General features: G+C 43.1%; 1 protein-coding gene across 1 annotated transcript; it reads right to left on the reverse strand.

Moving 5' to 3' along the window:
* Window positions 1-571: 571 nt before the first annotated feature.
* LOC145357869 (schlafen-like protein 1) lies at window positions 572-19818 on the reverse strand. The gene is made up of 3 exons (XM_080211424.1): window positions 19348-19818; window positions 13717-14394; window positions 572-1475 (listed from the first exon to the last, which is right to left on the reverse strand). Exons 1-3 carry the CDS (start codon window positions 19681-19683, stop codon window positions 1290-1292), a joined length of 1200 nt encoding a protein of 399 aa, XP_080067550.1. The 5' UTR covers window positions 19684-19818; the 3' UTR covers window positions 572-1289.
* Window positions 19819-21552: the final 1734 nt, after the last annotated feature.

The raw sequence follows: 21552 nt of genomic DNA on the forward strand, positions 1-21552 counted from the left end.
CAGTCACATAAATAATGTGGTTACAAGAGCAGGTCAGTGGTCACCTCTTCACTCACCAAAGCCTGTCCATGTTCAACAAAGCACATGTCAGAAGTGTAATAGAATACCCAGTACTTGCCTGGATGAGTGCAACTCCAAGAGCACTCAATATGTTTGACAAAGCAGCATTTATGGACCTTCTCTCCACTATCAATGCACCATGACAGCAGTGTACAGCAATGACAATCCATGTAACATTGTTAATCTCAACACTGAAATATAACTGCTTCCCCAGCCATGCTAAGGCTCCTTTGACTGCATCTTCCAAACCTGTGACCCTTACCATGTAGAAGAGCTAGTTTAAAGTGTCATAAGTAGGCTTACGTTAACACTGCAATGAAGTTACTGTGAAAATCCCCTAGCCACCACACTCTGGCGCCTGTTCAGGTACACAGAGAGAGAATTTAGCATAGCCAATGCACCCTAACTAGCACATTTTACGCACTGTGGGAGGAAACCCACACATGCACATAGGGCAGATGTACAGACTCCGCACAGTGACACAAGCTGGGATCGAACCCAGGTCCCTCACGCTGTGACGCAGCAGTGCTGATCACTGTGCAAGCAGCAATCATTTCCATTGCTTCAATATTGGTGATATGTCCTTACTTCTTGAAGACCTGAGCTTGGAATTACCCCCTTAACCTGTCCATTAAGTCACTCATTAAACCCTACCTTTTGACCAAGCTTTTTAATCACTTGTATTAATGTGTGAGCTCTGTTCCATTTTGTCTGATGAATGCTGCTAAAGAAACGTCTTGGGACATTTTACCACATTAAAGATATGATAAATTCAAGAGCTGGTCTTCCTTTTGACTGCCAAAGAGCAAGATTCAGTTGGCAAACTGCAGAATATGCATCGACTTACCCAAGGTGTTATGTACACTCTTAACAGGCTGGAACAGAAAGCTCTTAGTACTGGCATTAGAGGTGATAATTAAACCAGGATTGTACCAGTTTGTGTTGCATCGCTGTGGGGAGTAGGAAATTAAAGTCTTGACCACAGGATACTTGGACTCTCAATCCCAAATATCAATAGTGACAAAGCTGAATACAAACCATACTGAAATCTGGAGAACCATATTAATCCTTTGAGGCCTATTGAGAATTTCAGGAGTGCGGCAGAGGTTTTATTGAACTGTCATTTCCGAGCTGCTTGCTTTATGGTTGTTTCCCTCGATGACAATAGTAAGATCTTCGATCAGAATTTATAGCTGTCCTCCTCTGGGCTGGCTGGATATCCCGTGTTGTCAGATAACGCAGCAGAGATTGGATATGGCCGCCTTGTCTGAGGTCATTGCTTGGAGCTCTTGCTGTAACTGTTGCAATTCCAGGATGGATTGTTGCTGCTGGCGAACTTCTTCCTGCAGGCGATGTTCTATCTTCACCAGACTGTCAATCCTGTCCTGCAATTTCTTCATTTCTGCTGTCCATTTCTTGAGAGAGAACAAAAAAAAACTTTGCGTACAGTTACTTAAAATATACAGCAGAAAATAAGAGTAAGAGCTGAGTGGTAACCAGCGAGAGGAAATGAGAATTTGGAGGAACAGGTTGGGTTAGAATCCCCCATTCAGAAACAAAGTTAAAGCAGTGGTATCACATAAAGTCATAGAAATATACAACACGGAAACAGGCTGTTTGGCCCAACTCATCCATACCGACTAGGTTTCCTAAAATGAACTAGTCTCATTTGTCTGCATTTGGCCCATATCCCCCTAACCCTTTCCCATCCATGTACCTGTCCAAATGTCTTTTAAATCTTGTATTTGTACCCACCTCTACCACCTCCTCTGGTAATTAATTCCATACAAGCAACACCCTCTGTGTGAAAAAGTTGTCCATCAGGTCCCTTTTAAATCTTTCCACTTTCACTTTAAGCCTACACTCTCTAATTTTGGACTCCCCTACCCTGGGGCAATGACCTTGGCTACTCACCTTATTTATGCCCCTCATGATTTAATAAACCTCTAAAAGGTCACCCCTCATCCTCCTAACTCTCCAGGGAAAACAATAATAGTACAATAATAATGTTTTTTTTCCTTTTCATTCACAGATTTTAAGTCGGTCCGCCTTGTGCCCAACGAGGGGCATACACGCGATGGGTCGTACTTGGGCTGCTCTTGGTTGTTCGAGAGTAGCCTAGTGCTTCATGTCGTTAGTGTGTGCCTAAACTGGACCAGATACTGGGCAAGACGACAGCTCAGTGACTATCACTGATTGCTGTGCAGACACATGGATTTGGGCCGGTGTCTGTGGGAGTTTGTGCATTCTCCCCGTGCTTGCGTGGGTTTTCTCCGGGTGCTCCAGTTTCCTCCCACACCCCAAAGATGTGCTATTAGGCTGATTGGCAGTAATAAATTGTCCCTAAATCAGTTTCCCTCAATCTGGATGGCCATAAAACATTAGACAGGGGTCGTGGGTGGAGAGGGGGACTGGTGGTGTTGAGATGGCGGCGCGGGCCCGTTGGGCCAAAGGGCCTGTTTCCCGGGCTGTTTTTGTTCTTTGTTCTTTGTAAAAAAGTCCCAGCCTATCCAGCCTCCCTTTATAATTCAAAGTCCCGGTAATATCTTTGTAAATCTTTTTTGCACCTTTTCCAGACCTATTTTCTATTCATCTTATCAAAATGAGCAAATTTCAATCAGGATTTATTGACAAGCACAAAAAAAGGCAAGATGTGATTTTTTTAAAAATAATTAAGTAGTTAATTAAAACACAATAATGATGGCTGGGCAGGTGATGTGTTGCAGCCGATGTATGTGGGAGCCCAGACGCCAATGTGATCCAAGATAACCATACCTGTAGCTCAAGGAGCTTAGGCTCGGAGTCAGTGAGCTGGAGATGGAGCCAAAGACACTGCGATGCATCAGAGAGGGAAAGAGATACCTGAACACTTTGACAGTTGGCCACATTCTGAGACTAGGGTTAGCTGATGGATCTTGGACAGGGTCAGGAGGTTGTGACCACCAGTGAGGCAAGTATGGGGACTCAGAAGTTAGCAATGAACAAGCCTCAGGCCTTGTGCTTGACAATGTGATTTGAAGATCTTACGGCTTATATGTATGAGGGCAGGGTTGCTGGTGGGATGTGCAAACTGACCACAGCACCGTGGTACAGGAAGCCATTCAAGCGGAAGAAGTAAATAGAAATGTACTGGCAGAAGGGGGCAGTATAGTCAGGCGATAGACACAGCTCTCTCTGTACCTGAGAGTCCAAGAGGCTATGTTCTCTGCCCAGTGCCATGGTTCAAGATATCTGTTCAAGGCTGGAGAAGAAATCGCAGTGGAAGGGGTGGGGGTGGGGGTTTGGGGGGTGGGGGGGGGGGTGCTGTGTTTATAGCGGGGAGATCCAGTTGGCTTGATCCACGTAAGTACCAATGACATAGATAGGCCTAGAAAAGAGGTTATGCAGAGGGAATATTGGCAGACTGGGGCCAAATTAAAAAAGCAGCACTTCAACGATAATATTGATCTTAGCCATGAATAAAGGGTAAATCAGATCAAAGAGTTAAGAAACTTAAATATTGGTGTGTGAGAAAGGAGATTTGATTCAGGGGAATTAGCACTGATACTGGGCGAGTGGGAGCTGTACTGTTGGGATGATCTTCATCTGAACCACTCTGGGACCAGTGTTTTGGAGAGTGGGATAACTAGGGCATTATATATGTATAAGATGTTGAGAGGTATTGATTGGGTGGATTCTCAGAGGCTTTTTCCCAGAGCCACAAGAGGACACAGGTTTAGGGTGCAGGGGAGTAGGTACAGAGGAGATGTCAGGGGTAAGTTTTTCACTCAGGGGGTGGTGGGTGTGTGGAATCGGCTGCCGGTGCTGGTGGTGGAGGCGGATTCAATAGGGTCTTTTAAGAGACTTTTGGATAAGTACATGGGACTTAGTAAGATAGAGGGTTATAGATAAGCCTAGTAGGTAGGGATATGTTCGGTGTAACTTGTGAGCCGAAGGGCCTGTTTGTGCTGTAGATTTTCAATGTTCTATGTTCTATAAAGGCTTTAAACTAAATAGCAGGTGCAAGGCATCACAGGAGCAAAGACAAATAGCGAGGCATCTTGAGGGGAATTGCTTGATAGAGCAGACGCAGCACGGTTTCGTTAAGGGGAAGTCGTGTCTGACAAATTTATTGGAGTTCTATGAGGATGTGTCTAGGGCGGTGGATAGAGGAGAGCCGGTGGATGTGGTCTTTCTTGATTTTCAGAAGGCGTTTGACAAGGTACCTCACAAGAGGTTATTGCAGAAGGTAAGGGGGCATGGAGTTGGGGGTAGGGTGTTAGCGTGGATAGAGGATTGGTTGTCAAATAGGAGGCAGAGAGTGGGGGTCAATGGGTGCTATTCGGATTGGCGGATGGTGACTAGTGGAGTGCCCCAGGGGTCGGTGCTGGGGCCTCAGCTATTTACCATTTATATAGATGATCTGGAGGAGGGAAGTGAGTGTATGGTGTCGAAATTTGCTGATGACACCAAGATTGGTGGAACGGCAAATTGTGCGGAGGGTGTGGAAAGTCCGCAGAAGGAACTAGATAGGCTGGGCGAATGGGCCAGGAACTGGCAAATGGAATTTAATGTTGGCAAGTGCGAGGTGGTCCACTTTGGTAGGAATAATGGTAGGAAGGACTATTACTTACATGGTGAAAAACTGCAGCAGGCGACGGTGCAGAGGGACCTCGGGGTCCTTGTGCATGAGTCGCAAAAACCCAGCCTGCAGGTGCAGCAGGTGGTCAGGAAGGCGAATGGGATGCTGGCCTTCATAGCGAGGGGGATTGAATAAAAAAGTAGGGAGGTCTTGCTGCAGCTGTATAGGGCATTGGTGAGGCCGCAGCTGGAGTACTGTGTGCAGTTTTGGTCGCCGCACTTACGCAAGGATATTTTGGCCTTGGAGGGAGTGCAGAGGAGGTTTACTAGGCTGATGCTGGAGTTGAGGGGGTTGAGCTATGAGGAGAGGCTGAATAAACTAGGCTTGTACTCGTTAGAGTTTAGAAGAATGAGGGGAGATCTCATTGAGACGTATAAGATGATGAATGGGATGGATAGGATAGAGGTGGAGAGACTCTTCCCGCTCAGAAAGGACAGTAGGACTAGGGGGCACAGCCTCAAGATAAAGGGGGGGCGGTTTAGAACGGAGCTGAGGAGGAACTTCTTCATTCAAAGGGTGGTGAATATCTGGAATTCTCTGCCCGTTGAAGTGGTGGAGGCTGCCTCGCTAAATATTTTTAAGAAGCGGGTTGATGGGTTTTTGATAAGAGAGGGGATTAAGGGTTATGGGGAGAGGGCGGGAAAGTGGAACTGAGCCACGACAGATCAGCCATGATCTTATTGAATGGCGGGGCAGGCTCGAAGGGCCAGATGGCCTACTCCTGCTCCTATTTCTTATGTTCTTATGTTCTTATGAATCTCTGGAATTCTCTGCCCGTTGAAGTGGTGGAGGCTGCCTCGCTAAATATTTTTAAGACGCGGGTTGATGGCTTTTTGATAAGCGAGGGGATTAAGGGTTATGGGGAGAGGGTGGGAATGTGGAACTGAGCCACGACAGATCAGCCATGATCTTATTGAATAGCGGGGCAGGCTTGAAGGGCTAGATGGCCTACTCCTGCTCCTATTTCTTATGTTCTTATGTAAAAGGACCAGGCAAGGGAAAAAATCAGAGTAATGAATCAGAGCAAGGCAGGAATGGATAGATGGTACAAATTTAAGAATGCAACAGCAGATAAGGATAGAGTTTACAAAAATAATAAAGAGACAGAACAAAAGGCTCTGTATCTGAACACATGGATTGGCATTCATAACAATACAGGTCAAAATTGTCAGCTGAAATACAAGTATATATCTTGTATTTAAGTATTAAATGCTTATTGTATTTAAATATTTAAGTCCTAAACTAAAGAGAAGACAAATATACATAGTGCCATAGAATGAGGAGGACTGGAACACTCTGTGGCAATTAAATATATGACAGTTTATGCAGAAGTTACCTCTCATCCCAAAACATATATATAATCTGCAATCACTGAACTGTTAAGACTTTCTTGTTCCCAAACATCCAAATGAAATAAATCTATGAGTGAAGTTCAGTTAACGGTCACCATACAATACAGGGCAGATGATTGAGTCTGGGAAATGTCTTTTCCTGGTCCAGTGAAGATATTTAAACTGTTTTTGTGGACGTTCCTACTCTGCCTACTCTAATGACTTCTTTGATGTTAAAATGGTCTCTCAGATCCTGAACTGTAAAACTGGCCCTTCCAGCTCTTAGATGTTACAATGCCTCTTGGTTGTTAGTTCTTAAAATGGCCTCTCGGCTATGAGATGTTAAACTAGTTTGCCAGCTTTGACAGGTGTTGACAATTAGATCCTGGTTCCTGTGTGGGTTTCCCCTTTCTGTATTTCAGCTGTCTGCATATCTCACATTCTGTGACTCTCGAAATTACCATCTATCTACCTCCATGGATTTCTTAGCCATCTAGGTAAGCTGTTACCTGATGATTGCTATTTACACATGATTCTGTCTGGATGCCTACTAATCTCTTTATTGGGAAAGGTAGCATTTCATTATCCCCTTTGAATGCTGACTACTGCTGTCACTGGGCAGATGCCTGAAAGAATGAGCATCTCCCAGCTTTGCTAAAAGCAGGGAAACCACACCATGGGCAACAATGGAAACCCAGAGAAGCTACAGGACAGTTAGTTCCAGAAACTTGGGAATGAAGAGTTGTTTCCTTGAAAACTGAAGTAAAAAGGAACAAAGCAGAACTGCAAGTGGAACAGAGTACTGTTTGTTGAAATTAAAGTCAAATGTGTGAAGAGCAGAGATGATAAGTTGGCTCGAGAAAAGCTACATATCTGAGGCAATTGTAAGGTTTGGTGTCCTTATTTTCAACCTTTGAAACAATAGTATTCTGTTGGGAACTGAGCACTTGAGAGTTTGTGTGGAAGTTTGGATGCATATGGCAATTCAAGACAACGGGATACTAAAGGGAGACTTGTAAAACCTGGAGGTGAATCCTTGCTGAAACAACTGAGAGAAAGCCTCGTTTGAAAGGGAAGTTGGAAACCCAGGAAAGGGATCCTTGATTAAAAAAAAAGCTGAGGGAAAATATTGTTTAAAAGAACATTTTAAAATATGTCTTTTTGAGAGTAAGATTTGAAAACACTCGTGTAACAATCATTAGAGGGGTTGGGAGGGGAGTTTGAGGAACAATGCACAGCAGACCGATTGAGTGGTATCTGTCACTAGATTTCAGATTAGGGTGTCTGACCACAGTTAGCCTGTTGTGTTACAGGGACTTTGTGTTTACTGAGAACACTGTGATGTAAGATATATGTTTTAGCCTATGTTATCTTTATAATCTATATAGATTAATGAAGATAAGCGGGAGTGAAGGATTAAAAGAGAAAATGCTGGAAAATCTCAGCAGGTCTGACAGCATCTATAAGGAAAGAAAAGAGTTGACATTTTGAGTCCAGATGACCTTGTGGTGTGTGGTAACATATTATCATAGAAGATTGGTTAGCAAAAAGGAAACAAAGTAGAGATAAACAGGTAATTTTCAGATTGGCAAGATATAAGCAGTGGAGTGCTACAGGGATCAGTACTGGGGCCTCCAACTATTTACAATTTATATTAATGACTTGGATGAAGAGACAAAATGCACGATCGCTAAATTTGCTGATGACAATAAGATAGGGAGGAAGATAAATTGTGAGGAGAGGTGAACATAAAGAGTCTATAAAGATATTTAGATTGGTTAAGTTCATGGGCAAAAATTGGCAGATGAAATGTAATGTTGGAAAATGGGAACTCACCCACCTTGGCAGAAGAATAAACAAACTCCGTATTATTTAAATAGGGAAAGATTGCAAAACCCTGAGATACAAAGAATCTGGGTGTGCTGGTACATGAATCAGAAAAGTTAGAATGCAGGTACTGTGAGGGATTAGGAAGGCAGAAAATCCCACCCATAGTAAACATGGATACAAAGCACTCGAAGTATTCTGCCTTGCCCTGTGCCTTTAAGCTTATATCACTCATTTTGTCTCTAATAGGTTCTGCCCCACCTATTCTTACCCATTCACTATTGACACGCCAGAAGAAGATTTTTGGGTTCCCTTTTAAAATCTGTTGTGTTCTCACATTCTCTCTTTGCCAGTTGCATTTTCCTCTTCACTTGCTTTCTTAATTTCTGTTATTTGACCTCACTCTCATTTGAAGAATTCAGCTAACATACATTGTACCCTTGCCTTTTGTTTCATCATGCTGTCTATCTCCCTTGTCATCCTTGACATCCTGGTTTTGGTCTCCCTGCTTTTTTCCCTATACCTGAAATATCACTCCCATTAAAAGTTGTCCATCATTCCGTTATGGAATTTTCCTGTCAATCTTTGGCTTCATTTTACCCTAGCGGATACCCTTTCATCTCATTGACGTTAGCCCTCTTCCAGTTTTGAAGTTCTAAGTTAGATTGTTCCTTGCTCTTTGCCACTGCTAATCTAAACCTCATGATATAATGATCACTCTTACACAAATGCTCCACCAGCGGAAGCACTTGACTCACTTCATTCCCCAGCACCAAATCAATCAATGGCTCCTTCCTCATTCAGTTACACTGGAACATAAGAATTAGGAGTGAGAGTAGGCAATTTAGCCCTTCGAGTCCACTCCGCCATTCTATATGATCGTGGCTGATCTCCATCTCATCCTAACTCCACTTCCCTACCTTTTCCCTATCACCCTTTACCCTACTTTGATCAAATATTTATCTCTCTTCCTTCAATCCATTGATTGATTCTTTGTGCACTGCACTTTGGGGCAGTAAGTGCCATAGATTCACAACCCTCTGTGAGAAATAGTTTCTCTTTATCTCTGCCCTGAACCTTCCCCCTCTTACCCTATAACTCTTGTCTGAGACTGTCCTAAAGAGGGGAACATTTGGTTAACGTTTACTTTTACCAATCTCGTTGAGTATTTTATATACCTCAATAAAATCCCCACTCATTCTTCTCTAGTGAACCTCTTCTGAACCATTCCAGTGCCACCACATGCTTCCTCAAAGAAGGTGACCAAAACTGAACACAATACTCCAAGTGTGGCTTCACCAGTGCCTTATTGAATCCCTACAGTGCAGAAGACCATTTGGCCTATGGGTCTGCACTGACCACAATCTCACCAATGCCCTATTCCCATAATCCCACATATTTACCCTATTAATCCCCTGACACTAGGGGCAATTTAACATGGCCAACCAACCTAATCAACAAATCTTTGGATTGTTAGGAGAAAACCAGAGCACCCGGAGGAAACCCACGCAGACATGGGGAGTACATGCAAATTCACACAGACAGTGACTCGAGGTCAGACTTGTTACAGTTGTAACTACACTTCTCTACTTTAATATTTTAGATCCTTTGCAATAAGTGCCAAGGTTCCATTTGCCTTCATCATAACATTCTGCACCTGCATATCCAGTTACTAAGACTCGTGCACAAGGACATCCCAATCTCTCTGCACAGGTGCCTTTTGAATCTGTTTCCTGTTTAGAACATACTGGCCAAGAAAGCTCTCCCCCTCTTCATCCCTTACTTTAACTCGATCTTAATCAATATTAGGTTAATTAATGTTCCCCAGTATCATCATTCTATAGTCTTTGCACATCTCTAATCTCTCTGCTAATTTGCTCTTGTATTTCTATATGGAGATCATTTCTATTTGTTTCTCAACTCTAACTAAATGGATTCCACCTTTTAACCCCTCTAGGACAACCTCCTCCAGCATTGCAGTGTCCTCCCTGTTAAGTATTGTCACACCACTTCCATTTTCTCTTCCTTATCTTTTCTAAATACTTTATATCCTTGAATATTAAGCATCAGTTCTCAGCATTTTAAGCCTTCTTTCCAGTATTGTCACTGCACCATAATCCTCCGTAGCTGCCTGTGCTTGCAGCTCACCAACCTTATTCACCAGACATTGTGCATTTACACACATATATTTTAAACCTGTCTTTGCGTTCCTCATACTGCTCCTATGTCTACTCGTTTCTCATATGAAGTTACTTCCTTCTCCAGTATTACATAGCCCAATCCATCACGCAAACCAGCCTCCCATCCACTGACTCTGTCTGCACTTCCTGCTGCCTCGGCAAAGCAGTCGCATAATTAAGGACCCCACGCACCCCAGACATTCTCTCTTCCACCTAATTCTGTCGGGAAAAAGATACAAAAGTCTGAGGTCACGTACAAACTGACTCAAGAACAGCTTCTTCCCTGCTGCTGTCAGACTTTTGAATGGACCTACCTTGCATTAAGTTGCTCTTTCTGTACACCCTAGCTATGACTGTAACACTACATTCTGCACTGTTTCCTTCTCTATGAACAGTATGCTTTGTCTGTATAGTGCGCAAGAAACAATACCTTTCACTGTATGTTAATACATGTGACAATAATAAATCAAATCAAATATCCAAAACTCTGACTTCTTTGTGCATTTCATTTCTCTTTTCTACATCCAAATATTTGTTCTCACCTCTGGCCAATTTGACCCCCCTGCCCCACCCCCCTGCCAACCACAGTAGTGAACTTTGACATGAGCATTTTGACCCCAGTCCTACAGAACTGCAATCCATTTCTCTTCAACTGACACCTCCTAACCCAGAACTGGTCCCAATGTTCCAACAACCTGAAGCCTTCCATCCTGCACTCTGCCTCAGGACATGTATCAGGCCTCCCTATTTCTACACTCACAAGTACATAGCATTGGGAGTAATTGAGAGATTATTACTTTTGAGATCTGACGTGTTTTGTTACATCCCTAGTTTCTGATAATCCAACCATTGGACCTCAGTGTCTGCTATCTCGATATCCTTGACACCAAACACCTATGACAACTTCTGGATCAATCTCTTCCCCCCGCAGAATAATCTGCATTCTCTCCATGATGTGCGTCACAGTGGCACAGTGTTAGCACTGCCGTCTCACAACACCAGGGACCCGGGTTCAATTCCTGGCTCGGGTCATTGTCTATGTGGAGTTTGCATGTTCTCCCCATGTCTGCATGGGTTTCCTCTGGGTGTTTCACTTTCCTCCCACAGTCTAAAAGACGTGCTAGTTAGGTGTATTGATGTGAACAGGTGCCGGAATGTGGCGACTAGGGGAATTTCACAGTAACTTCATTGCGGTGTTAATGTAAGCCTTGTCACTAATAAATAAACTTTACTTTAAACTTTTGATGTCCCTTATCCCTGCATCAGGGAGGAAATGCGCCATGCACGGTGGCACAGTGATTAGCATTGCTACCTCACAGTGCCAGGGACTGGGTTCAATTCCAGCCACAAGTCACTGTCTGTGTGGAGTTTGCACATTCTCCTTATGTCTGCGTGGGTTTCCTCCGGGTACTCCAGTTTCCTCCCATGGTGCAGGTTAGGTTGATTGGCCATGCTAAATTAATCCTAGTGTCGGGGGATTAGCATATGTAGGATTACAGCAACAGAGCCTGGGTGGGATTGTGGTCGGTGCAGACTCGATGGGCCAAATGGCCTCCTTCTGCACTGTTGGGATTCTATCATTCTATGCAGGACCCACAATGACAATTACATAGATGCTTCTCTGTCTCCTCTAACTATGGAAGCTCCTACTATGACTGCATTTCTAACCTTTGCTGTTCCCCTTGCGCATTCCTTGCTCATTGGTGCCATAGTCTGTGCTGCACACCTTCAGTATGTTGTCACTCCCCGCAGTCTCCATTATTAAATACCAGTTTGAGAGTGGCACACACACCCTGAAGATTCCTCTACTTCCTGCCTCTTCCAGGTGGCCATCTATCTGCTATCCTGACCCTTACTGTCAGTGGGTGACCACTTCCTGGAAGGTACAGTCCAGGAAACTCTCACCTCACTCCGCAGTGACTCCAGCTGTTGCTGCTTTTTTAAGAGTTGGTTTTGAGATAAAATGTTGAACAGGTCATTAGGACAACTCCCCTACTTTTTGAATAATACAGTGGGATCTTTTGTGTCCACCTGTGAGATTAAGAAAGGCCATTAGTTTAATGCCAATTTCATATATCCACAAAAAGTGCTCAGTCAGAATGGAGGAAGATTTAATCGAGTATAGCGGGGAGAAGATAAAGCAAGGGAAAGGTACACACAAATTACATTGGAAGGTGAATGTTTGAAGGAGATTAAACAGAGCAAGGTAGTAAAAATAAGGACCTGGGGAGATAAAATGTCAAGTTGTGGAATCCAAGAGTTCCAAATTATAATGTCTGTATGTTCACACACAAATGTAAGAATTATAAGAAGCAAAACTGTGAAAATACTTGTCCTTTCTCGTCCATAAATATAAGAAATAGACGCAGGAGTAGCCACCGGGCCTATGAAGCCTACCCCGCCATTCACTACAATCATGGCTGATCTACGCTGGTTTCAATTCCTTCTCTGCCATTTCCCCACAGCCCCTCTATTCCTTGATCTCTCAAATATTTATCCACCTTCACTTTAAACAGTTCTAATGACCCAGCCTCCACCACCTTTTGGTGCAGAGAATTCCAGAGATTCACCATCTTCTGTGAGTGGAAATTTTGATGCATCTCGGTTCTAAATGACCAGTCCTTTATCTTGTCGCTATGTCCTCTTGTTCGGGACACCCCCACTAGTGAAAACATTTCACCACCTACTCTGTCAAGCCCCCTTAGGATCTTATATGTTTGAATAAGGTCACCTCTCACTCTTCTTATCGCCAAGGAATACAAACCTAGACTATTTAGTCTCTATTGATAGGACAACCCTCTCTTCCTAGGAATTAGCCTGGTGAATCTCCTTTGGACTGCCTCCAGTGTTACTTTATCCTTTATAAGGTAAGGGCACTAAAACTGTACATGGTATTCCAGGTGAGACCTCACCAACACCCTGTACAATTACAACAAAATTTCCCTATTGTTAAACTCCAACCCTTTTGCAATAGAGACCAAAATGCCATTCGCCTTCTTAAGTACTTATTGGACTTGCTTGCTCTCTTCATAGTTGGACTATGAAGAGAGACTAAATAGACTAGGTCTGTACTCGTTGGAGTTTAGAAGGATGAGGGGGGATCTTATAGAGACGTATAAGATAATGAAGGGTAGAGGTAGAGGGATTCTTCCTGCTTCGAAAGGATAGCAGGACTAGAGGGCACAGCCTCAAGATAAGGAGTGGGGGGGTGGGCAGTTTAGATCAAAGTTGAGGAGGAACTTCTTCACTCAAAGGGTGGTGAATCTCTGGAATCCTCTGCCCGTTGAAGTGGTGGAGGCTACCTCCCTAAATATATTTAAGTCACGGGTAGATAGGTTTCTGATAGACAGGGGAATTAAGGGTTATGGGCAGAAAGCGGGAAAGTGAAACTGATCCACTTCAGATCAGCCATGATCTTATTGAATGGCGGGGCAGGCTCGAAGGGCTAGATGGCCTACTCCTGCTCCTATTTCTTATGTTCTTATGTCCTTACTAGTCTCTATTCCTTTAGAAGTGAGGGGTGAGCTTATTCAAACTTATTGCTTGGCAGGCTTTTCAAACCAGTATTCATTTTCAACTCAGACAATTGATAGGAGAAACAGGATCTACTTTATAAGTTACATGGCTAAATGCAAACTGGATTGAGAGTGTGAGAATGAAATACTCGCCTAATGATTGATTGAAATGTGTGTTTTACCTGTCTGCACCATTCCTGAATGGAACTCCCCGATAGTGGCCCTTGGATACTGCCATCCCTGCGAATGTACACTTCACCTTGGTCAGTTTCATACAGTAAAATATCACCATTCTTCCTGGGCGGATGTACAGTTAACCTCACAACCTTCAGAAACATTCCGGTGTCCCCATCCTTGATAACAGGAAGGAAGGCGATGGAGTAGGAATTTGGGAAGAGTGGTGGTTTAAACCCTTTCACGATTGAGTCAATCAGAAGCCTAATCCGGTCTTCCTCTTTGTGATTGCATTCCACTCCGCACACAGTGCCATCATCGTTCACGCCCACAAACAAACTGCCCCCTTCGCTGTTGAGAAACGCGCAGACGTATTTCCTAACGTGGTTCTTCAGGATCACATTCAGGTATTCTCCACCACCTCGCTTGAATTCAACATTCCTCGTTTCACTCCCCAGCAATGCCCCATAAAATAAGCGTTCCTGCCCAGAAATCTCTCCACCAATGATGGCGCTGTCGGATTTTGTGCCACTCAGGGGGGTTGATGAATGATCAATGATTTTGTTTGTCAGGTAGTTGGATTTCCCAGGACTGCTTCCAGGTGTGTCCTGTGTTTGTTCCAGCCTCTTCTTGTCCTTTTGTGCTTGACTGTGGGATTCATGTTTTAACATCTCTGCAGAGCTGTTCTGGGAATAGTCAAAACGTAAAAGTAAGTTACAGATCTTTTTTTTAATATTCATTCATGGGACATGGACGTCACGGGCTGGCCAGCATTTATTGCCCATCCCTAGTTACCCTTGGCTCAGCCATTTCAGAGGGCAGTTGAGAGTCAACTACATCACCATGGCCCTGGAATCACATGTAGGCCAGACCAGGTAAGGACGGCAGATTTCCATCCCTAAAACTAATTAGTGAATCAGATGGAACCAAGATCGTCTGGACCGGAAACATCAGTTCTTTCCTCTCCTTACAAATGCTGCCAGACCTGCTGAGATTTTCAAGCATTTCTCTTTTGGTTTCAGTGAACCAGATGGTTTTTTCTGACAATCGACAATAGTTTCAGAAGATTCTTAATTCCTGATTTTTTTTAATTGAATTCAAATTCCACCATCTACTGTGGCGAGATTCGAACTCGGGTCCCCAGAACATTAGTTGGGTTTCAGGATTAATAGTCTAGCGATAAAACCACTAGGCCATCACCTCTCTCTTGCAGGTCACCCTGTGTTAAGTTTTAGATATCAGCCTAAACCCTGGAGTTGATGGATGTTACTTTTGTAATAAAATTGGAACCTTCTTTATAGAGTCATAGAGGTCTACAGCATGGAAACAGGCCCTTCAGCCTAACTTGTCCTTATCACCCTTTTTTTTAAACCCCTATGCTAGTCCCAGTTGCCCGCATTTGGCCATATCCCTCTATACCCATCTTACCCTAACTGTCTGAACATTTTTTAAAAGACAAAATTGTACCTGCCTCTACTACCACTTCTGGCAGCTTGTTCCAGATACTTACCACTGTCTGTGTAAAAAATCTGCCCCTCTGGACACTTCTGTATCTCCCCCCTCGCACCTTAAACTTATGCTCTCTAGTTTTAGACTCCCCTACCTTTGGGAAAAGGTATTGACTTTCTAATTGATTTATGCCCATCATTATTTTATACATCTCTATAAGATCAGCCTTCTACACTCCAGAGAAAAATATCCCAGTCTATCAGCTCTCTCCTTATAATTCAAACCATCAAGTCCCAGTAGCATCCTAGTAAATCTCTTCTGCACTCCTTCTAGTTGAATAATATCCTTTCTATAATAAGGTGACCAGAACTGAATACAATATTCCAGGTGTGGCCTTACCAATGTCTTGTACAACTTCATCAAGATATCCCAACTCCTGTATACAATGATCTGATCAATGAAACCAAGCATGCTGAATGCCTTTTTCACCATTCTGTCCACCTGTGACTCTACTTTCAAGGAGGTATGAACATGTACCCCTAGATGTCTTTGTTCTGTAACTCTCCCCAACGCCCGACCATTAACTGAATAAGTCCTGTTTTAGTGTTGCTCAAATGCTCTCTAAACATAAACCCAGATTTTCAGGATAAATTTCATCCATAACCTATTAAACGGTTACATAAAGGCAGGAAAAAGTAAACTGAAATATCAGAAGCTTTACCATAATCAAGGAAACTGGATTAGAACTGGGACTCGCTAATTCCATAAAACTGGATTCAATAAATCTGGACCACCGATGGAACAAGTGGATTTAAAGCTTCTTTGTGTAAATTTGTCTATGTGATTTATAAAATACAGTTTAATCGTACAATCATCAGTTCCAAACAAAATAGTGCAGTAATGTCAAAGACATTGCAGCAATATAAACTGGCATAATTTTAACTATATTTATACAAACACAGTGATATTATTATTAGGTTTTTGGGGTTGGGCAGAGAGAGGACACGTCGCCTTTTCTTTGTGCTTTGTCACTTCTCTTTCGGCTCACGTCCAAACCTTCTTGTTGTCTTCTAGTCTCAAATGTAAGTACTTAACAGGGCCTGCCTAACTTATTCAAAAATATTTTTGTATATTTCTTGTCCACCTCCTGTTTTTCCACCTTCTGTACATTCTCCTCACACCCCACCCATTTCCTAAGGTGTGCGCAGCCAATCAGCTCTCTCCTTTACACCAAACCTGAATTTGATATGTCCTCTGGCGAGTGTGAAATGACCTTTGGGATGGGTCAGGTGCTAGTTTTGTCTCTCTTGCAACAGGAAGTTTGTGTTAAATCACATCCTGTCTCGTGTACGTTCACTGGAGGGGGTGCAGAGGAGGTTCATCAGGATGCTGCCTGGGACAGAACATTTAAGTTACGAAGAGATGTTGGGTAGGCTTGGGTTGTTTTTATTGGAACAGAGAAGATGACCTGATCGAGGCGTACAGGATTATGAGGGGCATGGACAGAGTGGATAAGAAGCAGCTGTTCCCCTTAGTTGAAGGGTCAGTCATGAGGGGACTTACGTTCAAGGTGAGGGACAGGAGGAATGTGAGGAAAAACTTCTTTAACCAGAGGGCGATGATGGTCTGGAATGCGCTGCCTGGGAGGGTGATGGAGGCGGGATGCCTCATATCCTTTGCAAAGCACCTGGACGAGCACTTGTCCCATTTTAACATTCAAGGCTATAGGCCAAGTGCTGGTAGATGCGATTTAGATGGAAGTTCGGGTGTTTCTCATGTGTAGGTGCAGACTCGATGGGCTGAAGGGCCTTTTCTGCACTGAAAGATCTTTCACAGTACAGCAAAGATCAGATCCATACAACAGGGTGGTGATGTCCAAACTTGTGTGAATAACCTCAAGGCAAATATGGAGGAGATGCATTTACCACAACATGGTGGTAAGTTTAAATTACTTACACAACCAACAGTTAGAGCTTGTGAGTAATTTAAAGCTGATGCCAAACTGTGATGCACCTAACTAACTCTAGAACAATTTGACAAAAGTTAACCCATGAATTAAAACATGGGGTTGGAGATTTAAACCGCAGAATTATTCTGGAATTCGGATAACTTGAGCGAAAAATGCCAGTATGGAAATTGGCTAAAGTAATAACTGCTTAATTCCATACAATTAGATTCATTAAGTCCCGGCCATGGCTTAAGTGGAGATTTTCAATGTTTTTTCAAATGGGGCAGAATGATAGAAACCTTTATTAGGAAACGATGAATTGTTTCATGTTGCAAAAGTGATTAAAAGATAATTGCAGGAATTTTACTGCCTCATCCACCCGAGACCAATGGAGAATGCAAGAGAGCAAAGTGGAAAAATTCCAGCTGATACATTTGCCTGGGAATAATGGCAGTGAAATGAGTCATCATGGTAAGCTGCTTTGTTGGAGTTCTACCCACTATTTTGGGCAAAACAATGGTCAAATTAACAAAGTAATGGGGCAGACAGCCTCTCAACGGGACACTAACTAATGACAAAATCACAAAGGAAACTTCATCAATTTAAATCTCTAAATTTGCAGATGACACAAAGTTGGGTGGGAGGGTGAGCTGCGAGTAAGATGCAGAGATGCTTCAGTGTGATGTGAACAGGCTGAGTGAGTGGACACATGATTGGCAGATGCAGAATAATTTGGATAAATGTGAGGTTTTCCACTTTGGTGGCAAAAATGAGAAGGCAGATTACTATCTGAGTGGCCATAAATTAGGAGAGGGAGAGTTTGCAACGAGATCTGGATGTTCTCGTACACCAATCACTGAAGGTAAGCATGCAGGTACAGCAGGAGGTAAAAAAGGCAAATGGTTTGTTGGCCTTCATAGAGAGAGGATTCGAATATAAGAGAAGGGATGTCTTGCTGCAATTATACAGGTCCTTGGTGAGGCCATGCCTGGAATACTGTGTGCAATTTTGGTCTCCTTATCTAAAGAAGGATGTTCTCACTGTAGAGGGAGTGTAGTGAAAGTTTACCAGACTGATTCCTGGGATGGCATGACTGGCGTATGAGGAGAGATTGAGTTGGTAAGGATTATTTTTGCTGGAATTTTGAAGAATGAGGGGCGGAATCTCATAGAAACCTATAAAATTCTAACAGGACTAGATATGGTAGATGCAAGAAGGATGTTCTCCATGGTGGAGGTGTCCAGAACCAGGGCTCACAGTCTGAGGATGTACGATAGACCATTTTGGGCAGAGATGAGGAGAAATTTCTTTACTCAGAGTGGTGAGCCTGAGGAATTCATTACTAGAAAGTAGTTCATCAAATGTCTTCAAGAAGCAGTTAGATAAAGCACTTGAGGCAAAGGGGATTAAATGAAATGTGGGGGTTATGAATGGGAGGGGCAGAATCAGGCTTTTGAGTTGGATGATCAGCCATAATCATACTGAATGGCGGAGCAGGCTCAAAGGGCCAAATGGCCACCTCCTGCTCCTATTTTCTACTCAAATCAAAATGTGGTTCTAGGGGTCAATAATGTACTCCCCCCCTCAATGTAATTTATGTACACTCAAAACATTTGATTTAATTAGTCAAGCACATGGACTCTTTAGGAATCTAGGCCAGTGGTGCTGATGACCCCATGCCTTCGGAACGCAGGAGCTGGAAGCTATTCTGCCCTTTTAGCCTGATCCACCATTCTATGCTACCTCCATTCACGTGTTTTGGCTCCAAGTCTCTTAATATCCCTGGTGAGCAAAATCCAGACCAATTTCCAATTTAATGAACTAACCTCACCTATTGGTTCTTGGGACAGAGCTCCATATCTTTACCAGTGTGTGAAGAAGTATCTTCTAACTTGTCTCCTGAACTAATTTCTTCCTGCAGTGCAGATCCCAAAACCTAACTGGAGTTTACTTAAATGTGGCCTTTTACAGACTAACTGAGTTATCAATGGTTAAACAATAATGTCAGTCAGAAAATCAGCGCTAAGAAATTTACATACAAAAAAACCAGATTGGTATCATTTCCTGGCTTACTTTTATTTATCCTTTTATTGCCTTGTAAAAGTTGTGGATCCTCCCCCACAATTCTTTAGCATCAATTCCCAATCCAAATGAGTTATTTTTGTTCCACATTTCTGGTATCTCTAAATGTAGATGGGAAGAGTTAAAGGAAGACAAATGCAAATTGATAATGAAATGTTACCTTGTCGAAAGCGTTCTCTGAAAAGTCACGGATGTCCCTGGCAACCTTTAACGTTTTCCCTTTAACGACTAATCCTTTCATTCCGTTAACATCCAAAATAGCAGGATCCTGAAGTTGTTTCAAGATATTTTGAACTCCATTCTCAGTCTTCAGGCGGATGAATGCATGAGCTCGTTTGTGTTTCTTGAAGACTTCTATGTCATGTCTTTGCAGGACAATGTCGATCATGGCTAGTAAATCTTTCAGCATGTAACTCAGCAGCTCCTTGGAGTAATCAGGATTTAAGTTACCCACAAATAATGACAAACAAGGAGCCTTGGCATTGTCATCATCCATTGCTTTACTAAAAAAGCATCTTGCAGATTTTGTTGAGGTGTGAGCAATCCCTTAGATGTTTGGTGCTGTCTTTGATGTTTCCATTGCCCCACAAGATTTGAAGGCCAAAATTTCTTGCCGGATTTCCCCTTAATTAAGGGCAGAGATTCTCTACCTGGAAGAGAAGTCACAAAGGACTCAGGTCAATGGCTAACATCTCCATTCTACAATCCTCTCAATGGTAAGACCACCAACTATCGACTGCCACAACTTCTTCCACCTCTCTCTCCTAATTCAGCCCATTCGTTGCTGGTTATACCTTTGCCAACTCAAGATTCAATTATTCCAGCAGTCTTCTGGCTGTCCTCACAGTCCCCTTCATTTGGCAAACTGCAGCTTATCCAAAATTCTAGCCTAAAAGTTTATGGTTTATCCTGCAGTAAATCCCATCGTCACCTATGTTGAACATAGAAACAGGAACAGGATATCTAGTCCCTTGAACTTGTCCTACCGTTGAATGAGATCATTGCTGATGTGCGACCAAACTCCATATGGGCCCTTGCCCCATATTCTCAATCACAGAACCTTTACAATGCAGAAGGACACTATTCAGCTCATTGAGTCTTCACTGGCTGTCTGAAAGAGCTTTCTACCCAGTCCCACTCTCCTGCCTTTTCCACGTAACCGTGCATAGTCTCCCTTTTCAGATAGCAATCCAGTGCCCTTTTGAACACCTCTATTGAACCTGCCTCCAGCACTCTTTCAGGAAATTCACTCCAACCTCAAACCACCCTCTGGGTGACATTTGTTTCCTCACATTGATTTGATTCCTTTTTCCAATTATTTTGAATCTGTGCCCTCTAGTTCTTGATGCTATCTTGAGAAGGAACAGTTTCTCCTCAATATCTTGAATATTTCCATTCAGTCTCCCCTGAGCCTTATTTTTCTCCCAGGGAAAACAAACCCAACCTTTCCAATCTATCCTCAAAGCTACAGTTCTTCATCCCTGGTATTATTCTTGTGAATCACTGCTGTACTCTCTCCAATGCCTTCACATCCTTTGTCACGCATGGTGCCCAGAACAGGACACAGGCTCCAGATGGATGTCTGGTAAGTGGGAGGCTTTCAAAAGTGTGTTAACCAGGGTTCAGAGTAAGCACTTTGTCAGAGTGAAGGGCCAGGGTGGTAGAAGTAGGGAACCCTGGATGGCTAAGGATATTGAGGCGCTGGTCAAGAAGAAGGAGAAGGCATATAACTTGCATAGGCAGCTGGGGTCAAGTCCCTTGAAGAGTATAGAGGGTGTAGGAGTAGAGTTAAGAGAGAAATCAGGAGGGCAAGAAGAGGATACAAGATTGTTTTGGCAGCTAAGGCAAATGAGAATCCAAAGAGCTTTAAAAATACATAAAGGGCAAAAGAGTAACTAGGGAGAGAGTAGGACCTCTTAAGGATCAACAAGGTCATTTATGTGCAGATCTGCAAGAGAAGGGTGAGATCCACATTGAATATTTCTCATCAGTATTCCATTTTGAGAAAAGCATGAATATTAGGGAACTTGGGGAAATAAATAGTAATGTCTTGAGGAGTGTATATATCACAGAGAAGGAAGTGCTGGAAGTCTTAAAGTGCATCAAGGTAGATTAATTCCCGGGACCTGATGAAGTGTATCCCAAAACGTTGTGGGAGGCTAGGAAGGAAATTGCGGGTCCCCCTAGCAGAGATATTTGAGTCATCGATAGTCACAGGTGAGGTGCCTGAAGATTGGAGGGTGGCAAATGTTGTGCCTTTGTTTAAGGGCTGCAGTCCTGGGAATTACAGACTGGTGACCTCACATCTGTGCAGGGTAAGTTGTTAGAAGGTATTCTGAGAGATAGGATCTACATGCATTTAGAG

The sequence above is a fragment of the Carcharhinus amblyrhynchos genome, chromosome 24 (genome assembly GCF_965287045.1).
Source record: "Carcharhinus amblyrhynchos chromosome 24, sCarAmb.v2.hapA, whole genome shotgun sequence".
Classification (NCBI taxonomy): Eukaryota; Metazoa; Chordata; class Chondrichthyes; order Carcharhiniformes; family Carcharhinidae; genus Carcharhinus; species Carcharhinus amblyrhynchos.